Genomic DNA, 19263 nt, shown 5'->3' on the forward strand with positions numbered 1-19263 from the left:
GAATTGCAATATTCAGTTCTTGGAAAAAAACGGAGTGTGATTTTAAATACAATCAGATATAGCAAGCTTGAACTTAAGAGTTCAATTTCATCAGGAAACAAAAAGGAAAAGGAAGAAAAGTTCCAGGAAGCAGTCATAAGAGTACTAGAAACTAAACATGCTTTAGAATGCTTATTATGCCTAGCAGCTTTCTCTTAGAGATTATAGAAATCATAGAAGATGAAACTGAACTGACCTCAGGCTTATTGTTTACTTGACTACCAAGCAAATCAACAAAACAGCTGATGTCACAACCCAAAATTTTAGGCCTTGAACACGATGAAGGAAATAAAAACTGAGGTTTTACCTGCATGTCTGGTGATGGAACCTTTTTCCTTTCAAGAAGCATTTATTGGGAGATTCTATACATTCACAGACGCATTTTGCAGGATTTAGCGGCTGATGTCTAGGACAGGTCTTTTTACATACACACTGGCATTTTTCTTCATCAAATTCCTTGTTGGGCCCGCAGGAAGCAGGGATAAGTTTGTTTTTGCACATGCACTGACACGATGATCTGTCTAACTCTTTGTGAGGTCCACAGCTCGAGGGCCGTACGCCTCCTTTGCAGACACATTGACAGGTTTCTTCATCCAGCTCCTTGTTTGGTCCACAAATATGGAATCCCTCAGATGTGTCTAGAAAAGCAGCAGAGAAGATGCATTAGTACCAGAATTTTGTGTCTACTCTGTCACCTATTTTTATGTGAAGAAATGAGCAAATCCACACCTTTTATGGTGTTTCAAAAACAAGCATATGTCAAAGGACAGGCAACAACTGGTAGTTCCATTGATACAGAAAAAATATACAAATAATTACTATAACTTCTTGTTTTTAGGATGACATTTGATGGTTTAATGGAAAGTGCTTACCAGAATCTCCAAGGTGAGAAGAGAAGCCAAAATCATGCTGTGACAAACATCTGCAAATTTGATTATTCCAAATATGATTTTTCGGACAGGTCTTGTTTGCCACATGACACCTGTCAAATTAAAAATGCTGTTTATTTACTACCATAAGAACTCAAGGAGAAAAAGAAATATCTATTTTAGCTGTTGATTGCTTTAGCTTCTCTCCACTGCAAATATCTTCCTAAGTGTCAGCTCATTCATAATTTTATTTTTATTCCTGTCAAATCTGTTACTAAAGGTTCTCCCCACTATAGAGATTTTCAACCATTTGTTGAAGAAACATTCTCACATTTCAAGTATTAGCTAGAAGCTGATATTTGTACTTTGCTGATGTTGTTTGGAAACAGACCTAACCCTAGAACATAAGCCTAAGATAGAAGAGAATAAAAATTCTTCACATGCCAGATACTGCGTAGTAACAGGCATCATTTTCCATGTCGTTTTTTGTAGTACAGAAATATTTTCAAATTTAAGATGTCAAAAGACAGCAGATAATAGTTTCTGAATTAATGCTGTAGGCAAAACTTTAGAAAATAAAATCAGTTTATCAGAATCCACTTAATGTCTTTATGTGAAAATTATGTGCCATTAGCTGAGATTTTCTCATCAGTTACTCATTCTGGCCAGCCTTCTCAAACATAAAGATTTGTCTTCAGCAGTGATGCCTCTTCACTTTAAAAAGAAAGCCAATAACCAAATTAACACTTCAGTCCTCTTTTCCTGTTTCAGTTTGCAGCCAAGGTAGTGGTACCAGAGAAAGCAAAAAAATCCAAACAGCAGCTGCTGCCTTTTAAAAAAATAATGAGTGAACTGAGTTATCTGGTGAATCAGAGATGGAATATTTATGTGTATTATCTCATCTTCCTTGCTTGCAATTTCTTTATCACCACAGCTGACATTACATCTTTGAACAAGTCAAGCCTAACTTCATCCATCCGGGCTGTGTCATTTATTCATCATTTCTGTAGTATTTCTATAATCTTCCTAATCTTTCAAGACAATACCTATATTATATATTTGATGCACTTTTCATTCCCCCGAGCACCATTACTCACGCGTTCAAAAGTGCAGGTGCTGGGACATTCCTCCACAATCATCATTCAAGTAGACCACTCCCCTTCAACACACTAAATTCTCCACTTGTAAAGACTGCTGTGGTTTAATATCACCCTGCTTCACATCACATTTTATCAAACTGGTGTTTCTTGATTTCATTACAGTAATGATCTCACTCTCACTGCCTCACTTGGCACACATTTCCTTCAGCCTGCCTTCCAATTCCGCCGGAGAAATAGTATGGATAATTTACAGACATATTGAATTCTGCTTTAAAAACCAACTAAATCAAACCAAGCAGTAACAAAAAAACAAACCAGCCTGCCTGTTTTGTTGCACAGAGCCATGGATTCTAAACTAAAATCCAGAAAGTTACTGTATAGAAGACCTACATATATTATATATTTTTCTTATAATCTGTTTATTAAGTAATTAAACAAATTATTAATGGATTTATTTCCAAGCCACTGTTTCTGATTCATATTTTCATGAAAAAATTAAATAAATTAAACCAAAATAAAATGTAATCTATGTTTAGGACAGTATCAGAAAACATCCAGACTTAAACTGAATGAAACCACTGAGGAAAATGCTTAACACCTCTGAGAAATTTGTTCTACTCATTCACCTTATTAAAAATGTTAATTCATTCCAGTTTGGCTTCTAGTTATTGATTCTTCCTCAAAGCAACTGTTAGTCTATTATGTATTTTTGACCTCCTAAATATTTATACATCATAAAATCATCACTCAGACCTCTAAATTAAGGAAGGAGATCTTCAAGTCTTTAAATAATTAAAAAAAAAAAAACAAACTCAAAATCTTAAAATATTTCTCATGCCAGATTGTTCTGCGACATTTTTCATTCAAAATCACACACACAAAAAAATTCATGTGCTACTTCTGTGGAATGCCAATTAACCCTTTATTTTCCCCTTCCATTCTATTTTACATGCATCTCTGGCATATGAAGATGTCAAAAGACATTTTTAAGTTAAATATTCCCTAAAAAACAAGTATTAAAAAAAAAGCATTTAAAATATGAAAATACAGATTGAAAGAGAAATGTTGTCTCCTAATTATTTACAAAGATATTTTTAGCTTTTCTTTAAAAAGAAATTGATTTTTCTGATATTTTCTTTAAGTCTCAATTGGATTGTAGCTCTTTCATCAAGTAAATCCCACACGCACTATTCTTCAGTTTTAAATCATCTTGCTCCAGTTTATCTACTGGGTAAAAAAGGTGATGTTAATTCAGTAAAATTCTCTTTGTGTAAAGTAATAGCAGCTCCCTTGCAGAATGCATTCTGCTACTGCTATGCATAGCTTGCTTATCCTAGCTGTGACAACTCCATGGCAGTATTTTAAATCTGAATTATACAGTCCTGCTCCTAATGTGAAAGGAAAGAGAAGCCTCATACTCACTGAGTTTGTGCTGTTGGCAAGGAACGTCTGATGATGGAGTGGACTTGTCTGTAAACATCCAGCTTGGACATGCACCGGCAGGACGTGTGATTGGCAAAACTGACGGTGACGGGCTTGGGGCCGTGCGACAGAGGCACTGTGATCTCAAACAGCTACAAAAGGCAAAGCAAAACACTCCTTATACAGATCCAGCTAAAACTAATGTAAGGACATACAAAAAACCTATCACAAATTAAAGTTCAGATATTTTTGTTGTCTTCCAGCATTCAATTGTACTGCTAAATAATTACTATGTGCAAAATGAATACAACAGCTATGGTATGACAACTAACATTTTTAGTGTTAAACCCTGTTACGTGCCAGTTTGCTTACTACAACATTTAATATGCAAGAGGAAAATGTTCAAAGTACTCGTTTTTCTATAGGTGTTGACTTCAAATTGGTGGCATTTTAAAAAAATACAAAATGAAACATTTGGAAGGTGCTTTGAAAAGCTGAAGAATAATATAAGACAGTGAGTTACCACCTAATACATCAGTTGCACAATTACAAAAGCTTATGTGAAACAGCAGTATGGTGGACTTTGATCAAACCAGCTCTGGATGAATAACATTTGAGCTAGAGCACACTGCATTTTTCAAATTTTTATTATTTGTAACTGTGCAAGTTATATGCCTATCCTGATGGAATATATCTTGAACTATTCTTTTTTTTTTTTCCCAAAGTATTAAGAAATACCCACTATTGATAAAATAATCTGTATGTGAATTAACAAAACCTTAATTTTAGAGGGAATTATAGCTCAACTTGTGAAAGAGGACAACTTCAGTGATACCTTGTTGTAAAATTGAGAAGTGATAACAGGAAAACAGAGAGACTAATTTCAATTTTCAGTTCAGGACATCTACTATATCAAATTAAGTAGGTTTTGCTGTAAAACTCAAGTCTCAATGATCTCTTGAAAAGCTACAACAGAAACACTAGGTCAAAGTCTTAAAGGCTGTTTTTTGATAGTGTTTAAGAAAGGCAACAGTCCACTGTTTTCTTTTAGGTGTTCAGCCACTCTTCTAAATACATTTAAGAATATTTCTGCATCCTGTGGGGACTTTAATACTTTTAAAAACGGTCATTCATTTTTATTCCTGTTCCAGACAGTAAGATTGTATAAAAATACTAATTTTTAGGTGAGATGTGTTTGCAGTGCTCTTTAAAAATCTGTAACCTTAGAGTATGTCATATAGGCAGCATGCAAATGTAATCAGAACTGGTAATTTTAAACGCTTCAAAATATAAAATACAGCATTATGGGATGTGTTTACCTGCTTAGAAAGCTGACTCTTAGAAGATATGTATGAATTGATGGACAGAAAAAAAGATTATGAACTTAATTACAATAATGCACATTAAGGAGAATCTTGTTTTTTCTGCTCTTTCATGACAGTTATGAACTTGCTTTTCTGAAGCTGAAATAAAAACCTGCTACAGAGAGAACTGCTAAATCTTAGAAAATGAAATACGCGTGAGTCTGAAAGGACCTAACTGCAGCTGGAAAGCAAGTGCATGTTCTTCCTGTATTCTTGCAGTAGATCAATTTGGCATGGTGCAAAGCATAGCAGACTCCAGACCACTGGGGATGGCAGCATAGGACAGCTGCTACATTTCTAAAGCACCTAAAAGAGGTAGGTCCCTGCCCAACTCTCCTATTCAGCTTCAGGAGATCGCTGATAGAAATTTCACACAAACAGCTGAGATGTATCAATCATGGTAATGGAAATAATGGTGAACGTGAATTTATCTTAATTGACATTTATCCTTCCATTAAAGCTGTGAACGGTATCAGTTTGGAGATGAACATTGCTAACAACTATTCCCATCAACACTTCAGTGGTGCAGTGAGAAAAAGGTCTAGTTAAACAATATAAAGGTAGACTAGCCTTCCTTGACCTCCTCAAATTACCTTCAGCTTGTTCAAATAAATTCTCTTAATAGTAATGTATTTTATATAACACAAGAGTTGCTACTGTTTATTCAGTGAAATTATTTAAGTGAATAAACTCTCAACATGCATAAGTTATGTTTGAATCTTCATCTAAGTAAAACATTTCAGGCTATGTAAAACCTGACCATAAACAATACTTTATGCTTTTGATAACATGTACAATTTAATTTTTGCTCTCCTTCCTCATCCACCAGAACAATAAGCTCAACATCTGCTGTCACTACAGGGCATGTCTGGCAACATTTAACAGTCAAATATCAATACCTAGAAAGGATATTTCTATGAAAAATGCCTCATAACATCTACGTATGAGGCTGGTTTTCAATTCTTTCTCTGGCACCATTGTTTGCTGTGGCTACTATTGCTGGCATCCACATGGCCCAAATGGTAATTCTTCTTGGAGACCAAATAGCTTATATTTCTGTTTGATCCCTCATTCTCTAAAAGATTGGATTTACTGCATTCTTAGAAGCCCAAATCTTCTCTTCCTTTCCAACTTTAAATTATAATAAAAACCAGATTAGCTCACTCTAAAGGGAAAAGCTATTTCCTTTAGGTACCAATGCCTAAAGACAGATATTCAGTACCAAAGATTACAACGAATGAGCTTCAGTCCCCAGAGGAACATAAGATCTGATAGCAGTAGGGATTAGAGAAGTCTTCAAAAAGTGGAGAGTTTCTATTGCTCAGAAAAAAGTTAGTAGTTATAATAAATAAAACAGCAATTTAGGAGTATTTCTCCAGTCAGAGGCAAATAAAAAAAGAAAAAAATAGACTCAACTTGTCCATGCTATCCTTTATCTTTTTGCCACCAACACTGTATTATCATGAAACCAGTGGAAAGCAACAACAGAAGCAATAAGTGATTGTATAACTAAAGAGTAATAAATATTACAAAAAAAACCCAACCAATCAAAAAAACCAAAAAAAAAACCACACCCACATAATCAAAAAACTCTGTCCTCCTCCAGAGAAGCTGCTAACTGTAAACATAAATCACTAATACATTGTTAATCTCAGATTACAGCACATAATAACAGAAGCTCTGTGTAACTGAAGAACAATTGAGAGCCATAAATAATTAACACACTTAATAAGAATTCAACACCTGCCATTCAGCCAGTCTAAGGCTGTTTTATCACAGAGAGCCAGATGGCAGGTCTTCCAGTCTTTCACATCATTTCTGGGGTTTATCTTCCAAGTGCTAGTCCAGAACCTAGAACTTAATATGATTTTGAATTTAGGAAAAAAAAAACTTAGAAAAAAAGAAAAAAATCCAATAGATGATGGAAATCTCTGAATGTGTTGACAAAAAGTGTTATCAGAACTCCTGAAAAAACCAATTTTCCAAGTATTCCTTCTCACTGATCCTTAGAATCACAGAATGGTTTGGTAAGGACCTTAGAGATCAACTAATTAGAGCCCTTCTGTCATGGGCAGAGACACCTTTCATTGGACCTGGTTACTAAAAGCCCCGAAATTTTGATCCATGGCCTTGAAGGCTTCTTCTTTACACTGGATTTCATAGCATACTTACCAGAAAAACTGAGGCTTTTTATACAAAGTATTTCTTTGCTTCAGTGGCTAAATTAATTTATTCAGCACTGTCATCGCATGTGCCAATAACCATTGTATCAGTGCACATAAAATTATTATGCTCACTGCCTTCTGAAATATATCAAAACTGGTATTATGTGGGAATGCCATCATTCTAGACACTTTTCAAATACAGGATTTATGTATGTTTTTTTCCCAAAAATTTACATTAATTACCCCGTATTCTTCTTATGGCTTGTGGTTTATTTTGGCAAGTTTCTCTTAAATTGATTGAGTCTAAGCTTCCATCACTTGTGATTTTTGCACTTTCCAAAGTGTCAGTAAGGCCAGCCAAATATAACCAGTGTAACACAGTACAATGTGTCCAGAGAGTTTTTTAAACTAAGGACATAAGACTGATTTCAAAACTAAACATCTCCATATTGAAAAGAATAAAAATAAACTATTTGAGAAATGGCACGTTATCATTATTTTACTGTTGAACTTTCTTATAAAACTATTTCAAGGTTTATGTGGGATATAACAATAGGTACTTAATACAATAAATCCATATTTATTTAATGTGCTTGGGTTCCTTATTCTATCTTTTTTATTTTAATCCCTTTTTTTCCCAGAAATATTAACAAAAAACATTTGGAACTTATATATCTCCCACTATTAAAAGTATGTACTATATCACTGCAATTAACAGAAAAGTGCATGGGAAAAAGTAGAAATGGTAATGTTGAAAACAGCGGAATATTCTTGTGGTGTATCTCTGAATTGTGAAAAAGATCACCACATACATCCCAAACTGGGCAAAAAATTTCAAGCTATTAACTTGTTTCCTGTGAGAAAATCTCCTCTAAATCTAATTTTGATCTGCTTGGATAGATGTTTTCCCTTGAGGGACTATAACTGTAACCGTGAAACAAGATGATTTAGGACCTTTATACAAAGTGATCATAAAGAAGCCAAAAAAATGTCCCTCCTGACAGCCAAGAAGGAGAATGGGATGAAACAGCTCTTTGACATCTGCTCTCTGCTTCCCTTCAACCTATTAGCAAGTGCCTATAACTGGGCATAAAAAAGTGCTGCTGAGGGACAGGCTGTAGCTGCACCAGGTAGCTCCACAATCTTTGTTAGCACTTTGAATTATTTGTGCCCTGGAAAGAGAGAACAGCTGTTTGATAACAAATTAGAGAAAAAACCCAAACAACCATACCACATTTCCCACATATCCTCACTAGAAAAGCCATCACTTACAAACTGGGCTACTGCAGTCAGGAGAGGATCTACTGCAGTTTGCAAATTAGCCTAGAGAGTCTTCAAATACTGTCATAGATCTTGTACTGTATCTTAAGAAGTAGTCTCTTATCTCAATTCTGGTTGTATAAACACCCCATAGTAACTACAAAAAAAGGTTTGGGGAAAAATTGTATTAAAAACAAAGCAGAATACTTTTGTACTTTTCTCCCAATAAAGTAGATAGAAAGGAGGAATGCGGTCTGAACTAGAAAACAATTGACCCTGCTCTGGACCACCACTGTGTTCCACAATCAGGGAACATCTGACCTGGTCCATTCTCCTGGAAATCAATTATTTTCCCTCTATAAAAATAATTTCTGTGCTTAGTTCTTTTATTTTTAATTAATTTTGATGAAAGCTGATATAATCTTGCTTTATATTTTAATGTCTGGAACCAATGTTAGAGCTTGCCCTCACAGTAAGAACTCCAGCTGAAAAATTAATTTCCCATTAAGCACTTTTTCTGCAGGGCGAACAGTATGAAGTTATCTTACGGAGTTTATGCACAAAAAAAAAAGCTAAAAATTGTTGAATTATGAGAAAACTCTTTGTTATCATTTTTCAGGAAGTAAGAGAAACTGTGGTGAAAATAGATGTGTACGGTACCTTAATTCCACAGAAGGCCTTGAATCCAATATTTTTTCCTTCCTAACTCTCATGTGATATGGAGTAAACTGTGGTCACATAATTTTAAAAAATCTGAGATGGTGACAGATATAGCTATAGGTCTGTACCTTTAATAAGAGCTTTTTAAAACTGCATTCTGTCAAGGATCAGATAAAACTGGAAATCAGATGCAAGACAAAAAACTCATAGATACAATTGCTTCCTTTTACAGAATAAGAAAACAAAGCATTGTTATTGCCTATTCTTTCTAATAAGACCTTTAAGATTTTCCTTTTCAGAGTCTCTCAAATCTTTAACTACTCCTGTCATATCATCACCAATAACATCAAAAATTTCAAAAGGAAACTCATTGTTAAACTTGTTCTACTTGGTAAAAAGTTACTTCACTTGATAGATGTGAACAGTAAAATGAAGAGAAAGACACAATTTAGCCTAAACTGACATAGTGCTCAAAAACTAGGAAATCTGTGTTATGTAGAACAGCTCTCTCTGTGATGAGAATTATTTTCTTTGGCAAACTAAACTTTACAGATATGTGGAAAAAAAAAATAGTCCCATTTCTTGGGTTTTAAAATGAAAAATATATTTGCACCTTTCAAGCAAGTGGAATTGAGACAATGGTTTCTCCTAATGAGAAAAACAGTAAGGCTCGAACAAAGTCAAAGTAGTAGTTGTCCTTATTTAAGCTATCTGAGTTACATTACTCCTGTGCTGCATGGTTGTCTCTCAGTAGGCTAAATTTAGGATAGAAAATTCTTCAAAGGATGTACCATTTCAGATAGACAGATTTGGTGAGAATAATGGCAGAAAATGCACTCTACAAAATTAGTGGGTTTTGCTGTTTTCTTTACATTCCCTTTTCTTAATTCACCCTGAAAAAGACTCAGAGCATACCATACCACTAAGTTTTATGGTAAGGGAGTGACATTTCTAAGGGCTTCAGTTTTATAACTGGCTATACAGTTTTTGGTCTTCATTATAAATACATACTGCATCTTCAGCTGCATGAATCCTCTTGAAAAAGAAACCAAGATTTACACTAAAAAGTGAAAAAGCCCACAGCCAACAAAAACCCTACCAGCTACTATAATAACAGGAAAATACCCTAGGAAATGGTTTTAAGTATGACTATTTTTACATGATTTTTGAGGGAAATATTGAAAGATAATTGTGATAATTCCTGTATCTACTTAGAATAATGTAGTATGTGCTGCTTTAAAGTCAGCTCACAGTCTCAGTGCATGATCTCTGCACATTCCTACCTGATCACTAACCCTGAACTTAAGAACACAACCTGCACATACACCTGGAAGAAGATGCATTGCAACAAAACAAATAGGTGCATAATGCTAATATATCTTAATATGGTATAACACCCTTCCTAAAAGGCTTTATTTGAAAAATGTATCCTGTCTGCACATGTCCTGTAGCAGTCTATGCTAATAAAATTACAGGCTAGCTCTCCACTGAGCGCATGCCCCATTACAGCCATAAGGCAGAAGAAAAAAAAAGAGAGAGAGAGAATTAAGTCTGATGGATAATCTCAAAATTAAGAATGGAAGAATAGGACATCATAATTTATTTTGTCCCCTGAAAAATTAAAATATTTTGGGGAAAAGAACATAAAACACATTTTTTCCAGGCAGTAGTGTCTTCAGCTGTTTTTCCTGTATATTTTGGAATCAACTATTTCCTTTGTCATAGTAGAAATGAGAAGGTTTAAAATATGCATGGCCATAAATGCATTTGCAAGGAGTACATGAACGGTAATAAAAGAGTGAGAACTTACTGTCTTGCTGATGTAATTTGTGCTGATATTCATACACTGAAGTCCTTCACTATTGCAGCAACCTCCACATCTGTAGGTGGATACACATGGGGGTTTAAAGAAGGTGTTTGTAGTTGCTCCAAACTCTTTTCCCACATCCACACACACTTCACGTGGCATGCACTGAGTTTTTCTCCATTCAGTATCAATACCTGCCAAGTTACAGGGAATTTCATATGTTATAAAGTAACTGTTTAAAGTCAAAACTATCCTGCAGTAAATTAGGATTCCTTTTTAAACTTCAAAACCAGAATATGAATTTCTAGAGTCACACCCTTTAGTCAGTGAAACACACATCTCTCTATGTTACCTTCTAGCTGATTTTTCTTCTTCACAGGGACATGATATATCATCATGGAGCAGATGAAAAGTCATAGTGGAGCTAAAAGGGAACCTAACAGGCAGGGGAGACCTCAAAGCACAGAATCATAGCCTGGCTTGTGTTGGGAAGGACCTTTAAAGTTCACATAGTCCAACCCCCTTGTAAGGAGCAAGGACATCTTCAAGCAGATCAGGTTACTCAGCGCCCCATCCAAACCTGAATGACCTTGAACGCTTCAAGGGATGCAGCATCTTCCACCTCACTGGGAAACCTGCCACAGTAAATCACCAGCCTTACCATAAAGTTTCTCCCCTTTATCAAGTATGAATCTACTTTCTTTAGTTTAAAATTATTACCCTTGTCCTAAAACAACAGGACCTGCTAAAACATCTCTCCTCATCTTTCTTACAGACCTTCTTTAGGTTCTGGAAGGCTGCTATAAGAAGTCCTGGGACTCTTCTCCAGGCTGAGCAGGGCCAGCTCTCTCCGCCCATCTTCACAGGAGTGCTCTGGCCCTCAGAACATCCTCACAGCTCTCTTCTGGACCTGCTCCAACAATTCCACATCCTTCTGGTGTTGGGGACCCCTGAACTGGACACTGTACTGCAGATGGGGTCTCACTAGAGCAAAGGGAGGGACACAGTCACCTCCCTCAAACTGTTGGCCAGAAGCTGAAGCTCCACATGTCCTTTCTTCACCTGGGGCAAGCCTCATCTTCAGTAAAGTCTGAACTTTAGTACTACACACTTCTGCAAAGTAATTTTAACCAGCCCCACACAGCACTTCACTTGGATATAATACATTAGAATGTTAAATTTTATATACTTAATGTATACACTTTAAATTAATTTAAATACATGTTTACTTTGTTAACTAGAAGGGTATAATTTAAAGCAAAAGCTTACTCTTTAGCAATTATGTGCAGCATGTGATTTAATCTGATGGATGATTTTTGTGCCCAGATTATCCACACAAATTTGGGCAAAAACTCATGTTATACAGCATTTTACTAAATATAATCTTACATTAAACAGCCCTGAGACTTGCAGCTGTACGTGTCCCTTTATTCCTTTTTTGGCACTAGATTTTGGTAAACTATTCAACAAAAATGGAAATTTTGCCTTATGTGTATTTTAGACTCTCCATTAAGGTATATGACTTTCAGTATTATGTAAAAAAAATACACCTGCTATAAATCCTGCACTTCTCTGCCTACAAGCACTTGCTTAAACTGCAAGTTAATATATTTTCATCCATGCTGAAACACTGAAAGGTATTCAAACATTGGTTTGAAAACTGTTTTGCTTGCTTTAGCACAACATCATTACAACTATCCTCTGTGACATGAAAACGTTACAGGTGGATTATTTGGCGCTCCACAGCCATAATCCATAAGAGAAGAAAGCATTACCAGCCGTGATGCAATTGCAGAAAATGAGAAGAAATAGTTCAATGAATCCAACTATTAGAATCCTCTTTGCTTTCTACAAAATTGTTACAGCCTCTACAAAGCAGGATTCCTTATACTTTAAGACAAGCACTTCACTTTCTCTACTGAGCTGAGAAAGAACTTTCTTACAATGGACATACCTAAAATATGCCTGTAGAGTGATTTGTTTCATTATGAAAGGCTGACTATCAAAGATTTTATATTATAGACAACACATCCTCTCAAACTGCTGAGCTGGTTTACTGACACTGCTTAGCTTTTAAAATATTTTTGACACAACTGAAAAACCTTCAGATTTTCATTTATGGTGTGCTGGAACACAGATTGTGTCCTGTACTTACTTTTCAGGATCTCTGCATTATAGTGTGCTGCAGCAAATTTAATGGAATCATCTGATCTCGTGTCAAAGCTGGAGTGGTCCCTGTTGTGTTGCCAACCTCCTCTCCTCAACTGACATTTGAACATTTTCCAGTATTCTGGGTAAAGTACTGTCATGAGTTCATCCACACTGGACACGGACCGCAACTGCTCTTCCAGGTCTTTGCTTCCATGAGCCTGTCAAAGTAACATGCAAGATTAATTACTTTCTCTAGTACACAAGGTTTGCTGGAAACTAGCCTGAAAAACAACTCATACGTTGTAAAATAAAGGGATCCTCATTATAAAAACTGCATCTGTCAGTCATTGCCAACATTACTATATTGACAAATAATAAAATGTTTTGCTTCCTCCACCACTTCTTTATCACCCTTGTAGTTAAAAATATCGGTGTAAGAAAAGAGCTATAGAATTAAGCCTATACAAACACAGTTTGAAGATTATAAACCATGCATTTTTATCCTGGAAAGATAAGTTTTTGTGATAAAATTTTGAATGCTTAAAACCCAAAATATTTAAATAATATGCATGTTATTTAATACCATATACTCCTAAAGTAACACCCATTTTTTCCTATTTTCCCTTAGTCCCAGAAAATCAAAACACCCAGAAATGCAAAACCAGTTTAAAAAAACCCAACCAAACAAAACACCAAACCAAGAAACTAATTCATGTTATTTAGTACATTTCTAGGGAAAATCTTAATAAGCAAATTCTATTATAAAACATTAATCCTTAAATCAGGAGGAAACGAGGACTTTGGTACCTTGAAGTAACTAAACCTCACACTCCCTTTCTGTTTCAGGAGTAGACTTAAATTCTGTAATCTTGCTTTCTTATTCTCTCGCCTTTACACAAACTCTTTGCAAGTACAATTTTCTAAAGGACTGAGATTTACATTCCAGTTTATCACTTATCAGGAAGATTCTTGTTTCTCTTAGATGAAACATACTGCATCAAAAGCCTGGTGTTTATCCCCTGCCCACCCTTCTCATTGATGAATTGCTGAATTCCCAAAGGGAAGGGCAGAATGGAGAAGGAAAAACATTGAAGAACCTTTAGCCACCTTCTCAGCCTAGATGACCCTTAGATGGCAGCATGAGACACAAAATATAGAGGCAAATGCATCAACTGGCTGGAAACTCTCTAAAGTGTACTACAAAACTGTTGCTCTACTCAAAAAACAACTGGGCTGTAAGAGTGTAAAACATGTCTCAATGCAGAAATACAAAACTATATGAACTGAAATTTACAGTTTCTTATCCAACTCTGCTACTAACAAAAAATAAACTCTCAGTTCAATGATTTTAAACATTACTAGAGTAAAACAGGTAGTTTAGAACTATGCCACCTGAATCAAAACTGCTCCATGTCTCACAAACAACTATGAGGGTATAAAATGGCATGTATGGTTGCATCTACTCCCTTATCTGGTGTCAAATACAGCAGAAACACCTCAGGATAGGGCAAATTCACAGAATTCATTTCTGTAAATACAATCATATACAGAACTACAGGGGGAACTGAAGGGGATGAGGCATGGGAATAGGTCACCCAGAGAAGCTGTGGATGTCTGATCCCTGGAATTGTTTAAGGGCAGGCTGGATATAGCTCTGAGCAGCCTGGTGTAATGAAAGACGTACGTCTACATGGCAGGGGACCTGGAGCTAGATGATCCTTAAGGTCCCTTCCAAATCAGGCTATTCAGTGATTCTATTATTCTAATACCAATTTAAAATCCATTTTATTTGACAAGGCGTTATGAAGTTAAAAAAATGTTGACACTGAAGCCTTGCTAACCACAGTGTCCTTGCAGATGACTTCGTCCTGGGAGGTTTCACCAACCAAGCTATTGTCTCAGAAATGTGCCCATGCAGATCTTCATCTCATTCCTTGCCACCATAGGAAGGGCTATCCCAGACCCAAGCCATGCATCAAGCAGTTTCCAAGAGCTTTGCCTTCAAATTTAATGCTAACACAGAATTTCACTCCTCATCACTTCTGCTCTCCTTGCAGGATGCCACTCAGGGTCTCAATCATTGGGTCACAGACAAAAATCCCAGCTTAACAAAAATTAATTTGGCTACTCACTGCTTGCACTTCTTGAGAGTTGAGAGTACAGGGTTTGAGCAGCCTCACTCCTGCCAAACTGTTTCCTGAGGGTGCTGCAGCGCTTGGCCCTTGAGTAATGGGAAGCAATTTGCTGCACCAGCACAATGCCAGCATTGCGGAAGCACGTCTGCCATGTGATGGGAACGTGCATGGCACAGCGTGTTTATCCTGTCACAAGGCTGGAAGCCAGTCTATTATATAAAAGGCACAGGAATAAAACCTGTGCCATCCAGTGCCATCAGCCATCCAGTAGCTGATCCTAGGAAGTCCTAGCAAGCAGATCATTGGGTAACATGGAAGGAGAATTCAACCAAAGCTTTGCCAACTTTGATGAATCCTTGAAAGCCTGTGCAGCCCACAGTAGACAAAACATGGGCTATTGCTGTTGCAGATATTCAAAATACAGGCTTAGAGCATCAGGAAAATAAGTAATGAAACTCAATATTATTTTGTTGGTAAAAAATCAGGCATGAAGTAGGAAAGTGAAATTGTTGAAAACAACGCATGCTGATTAATTCCTCTTTGGTCATGCAATCAAATCATGTCTTTTCAACTGGACACAAAAAATTTTATACATATATTAAATATGTATGAACAAAATTCAAAATATGAAGAAATTAATGGCTTAAATTAAGCATTGTATCAAATGTAATAAAGTATTGTTTTACCCTAGATATTCCATGGGCTATAGCACCATGTGCCTACAATCTGAGACAAGGCAGCCTTCATTGTGTGTGTAGATTAAGGAAGGAGAGGCTTGAGAGCAGCAGTGTAGAAAAGGACCTGCGGGTCCTGGTTGATGGCAAGTTGAACATGAGTCAGCAGTGCCCTGGCTGCAGGGGGATCACCCATGTCCTGGGGTACATCAGGCACAGCATCACCAGCTGGGAAAGAGAGGGGATTGTCCCTCTCTGCTCTGAGGGGCGGCCTCACCTTGAGTGCTGGGGGCAGTTTTGGGTGCCCCAATTAAAAAGAAAAAAAGAATCAAGCTATTAAAGAGCATCCAAAGGAGGACCACAAGGTTGGTGAAGGGTCTGAAGTGACTGAGAACACTTGGTGAGGGGAGACCTCATTGTGGTCTCCAACATCCTCATGAGGAGATGCAGCAGGGCAGACATTGATCTTATAACAAGATCAGACCAGTTCCTCAAATCCTGTCACTGAAGCTGAGTTGGGGGAGGTTTAATTTGGATCCCAGTAAAAGGTTCTTCACTCAGAGGGTGGTTGGGCACTGGAACAGGCTCCCCAGGGCAGTGGTCACAGCACCAAGCCTGCCTGAGTTCAAGGAGTGTTTGGACAATGCTCTCAGGACATTGTGTGACTCTCAAGGCGGTTCTGCGCAGAGCCAGGAGTTCGACTTGACTGATCATGATGGATCCCTTCCAACTCAGCTTATTCTATGATTCTCTGAGTACTCAATATAAACAAAAGGAAAACAATTTCTGGAGCAGATATATAAAGTTACTTTAAAGAAAAAAAATCATCATTATTGCATCTGAAGTATTTTCTGATTAGCTTAATAAAGCCATTTGGTTGTAAAGATGGCTTCAATTCAAATTTACACCATGGAAAAAATTTGATCACTAGAGGACTTTTGTTCTCTCCCCTCTTCCAATTCACAAAGAAAAGGAGAAGGAAATTAATATATCTGTACTTAATACACTACACCTAGGGTCCAGACTTAGGGAACAAAAAAAAATAGAAAATATATGTTGACTTTTCAATATGCTTATAGTATTACCTTGAGATACAGATCAACAATTTCTTCCTGTTCATCTATATATTTTCTAACTGCAGCAAATGACTGTCATCTGTGAAAAAAACTGTTTATAGGAACATTTATTTAAGGAACTTGTGATTTAATTTTGTAGAATAGCCAGATGTCTTGTTGACACAAACATCAAATGAAATCTTAAGTTTTGGATGATTATAAGAGTGTGTCCTGCATACAGGATAAGCATCAGATCATTAAGAATTGTCAGAAAGAGTTTCCTATTTTTTAAGAGAAGAATGTATCTGCTTCTGTAAATATAATAGTAGTCTGGCAACATTTTTGCTGTTGTGCAAATTTTTGTAATTTCACAAAAATAGACTGTCTTGGTCCATATCTTTTATTCTTTGCTCTTTCTTAAGTATGCATTGGCTTGTAGTTTAGGACACTGGATTTCCAATGCAAAACAATTTTGAGATTTAAGCACATATTTAAAAATATATGAGAACACAAAGAAAGTAACATCGACAAAAATGCACGAGAGATCAGAGGGGTTCTCATTTTTCATTCTTCTTTTGCAAGTGCAGATTAGTGAAGTTCAGAAAAAAATATGGCTTGTAGCTGCAATTACTGTCACCAAGCTAGTTATTCCCAAATGTTAAGTTCAAAGGGAGGAAGGAAAAAAAAAAAGGTAATAGAACATTAGCACAGGTTGTAATAAGAGCAATTCCATGATTTTTAGGACTGAAGAAAGTCTTTTGATAAATTTAAACAGACTGTTGATTTTCATATAATTACAGAGCGCTCTTGATGAAATTGTGGACCAACTGCTTAATGTTTTACTGGTAATGCATCCTGGGATCTACGTTTAACATTTAGAAAGAAGCAGGAAATAGTGCCAAGAGTGATCTCACAGGAAGGAGTTTTCTCTCTCCCATGGCTTTCTATATTCTTGGCATTTTCAAGTCAATTAAGGGACTGAGGTTTGAACTTTTTTGTAATCATCACCACTCCCTTCATAAGTGTTTATCTACATCCTCTGGGTGACCATTCTACTATTTTTTGGTCATTTTTATCTATTATCAATGTTGTCCTGCATGAACACCTGAAAATGCTAGAAGGTATATTCTAGAGAAAGACACTGATTAAACCTTTGACTAACCAAACTGTACAAGATGATAGGTGATATTATGCAAAATGAAAACCTAAAAATACAAGTATGAATGGAGAATACAATAAAGATGTAATTGTCCATTTCATTAATTTCATATTTTTCATGAGGAACAGGGAAAATGTCAAATACATATAAATAAAGGTGTAAAGCTTGATGACAAGTGCTCTCTTGCTATTATTTATTTAACCTCAGAATATTTTGTTCTATCAAAGTATGTTTTCCACAATGTGGCTTTCCATTACATGGTATGTTCAGTTTTTCATAAAATTATGGCTTGCAAGGGAAAGGGCATGATACCACATAGGCTTTATATCCATTAACAAAGTATAATAGATTTTCCATGCATTACATTACTTATCTTTCATATGTCCCTAGTGTTTGCCTCTATTATTAATAACAAAGGTCAGAACACTTAATATTTGGCAGCAGGCTTGACAGATAATTGATGGTGCAATATGCTATAATGGTACCTTATGTATCTGTTCTGACTACAGTTGTCAGCTCATTTTCAAGGATTTTGTGGACAATTCTTAATAGGAAAATGCTATCTATAAACCCCTCCATTTTAAGATGCTTATATCATGTATTTATTCATTGACTGAAATGGATTAAAATCATGTATTTAAATCTGAATGCTGAAATTACTTGCAAGCAAATGGAAATATTGCATGAGAAAAGTATTTATAAACACTTCACTTGCATAATAATTTATTGCAATTTTCATGTATTTCAATGCTAGTTTTTTTAGAAGTTGATGCCAGTAAAAAGAAAAGAAAATATTCTAATTAAAAATTGTAGCTACAGTTAAGAATTAAATTCATCTTTTATGCACACTTCTATGACCTTACTAGAAAAGCCCTGATTTCAATCTCCCATGCAGTTGTTTGTCACCAGCAAACTTAGATGACTGTAGTTGCAAACTTTTAAGTTACCATTCAATACAGTAACAAAACAGTGCCTTACAGAAGCCAAAGAGTAACAGTGAACATAAATTTTATTTCACATCACTCCAAATAAGTAGAAAGACCACTGCAGTTGATATGAACTAAATCAAAACATCATGACAACAGAAGAGAGATTAGAATCAGTCTCTTCTCCAAAGAGTTTACAAAGCACATCAGACAAACTTAAAAAGTAAGAATCAAAGTACAAAATAAATAAATAAAATAGTCTGAACTGTATTATGCTTTAAGTGACTTCTATTCACTATGGCATTTCAAATACTAAGAATAACATCAGGGAAAGAAAACAAATGGGAGGAGTGGGGGGAGAGAATGTACAAAGCAGATAGGCAAGGAAAAATAAATGAGTTTGGGAAGAAATTCAAAAGAGATTTTGCTAAGAAAGAAAAAGACATTGGCTATAAGGATGAACTTAGGACTACAGAA

General features: G+C 35.9%; 1 protein-coding gene across 1 annotated transcript in view; it reads right to left on the minus strand.

The window, feature by feature from the left end:
* The window catches only part of VEGFC (vascular endothelial growth factor C), a 69650-nt gene that overhangs the window by 4513 nt on the left and 45874 nt on the right, over positions 1-19263 (minus strand). Inside the window, 5 exon segments of the mRNA XM_058839002.1 lie at positions 347-677; positions 912-1021; positions 3431-3582; positions 10690-10880; positions 12842-13055. Coding sequence (XP_058694985.1) covers positions 347-677; positions 912-1021; positions 3431-3582; positions 10690-10880; positions 12842-13055 — 998 coding nt within the window.

This window comes from Poecile atricapillus, chromosome 4, assembly GCF_030490865.1.
Source record: "Poecile atricapillus isolate bPoeAtr1 chromosome 4, bPoeAtr1.hap1, whole genome shotgun sequence".
In the NCBI taxonomy this organism is placed as follows: Eukaryota; Metazoa; Chordata; class Aves; order Passeriformes; family Paridae; genus Poecile; species Poecile atricapillus.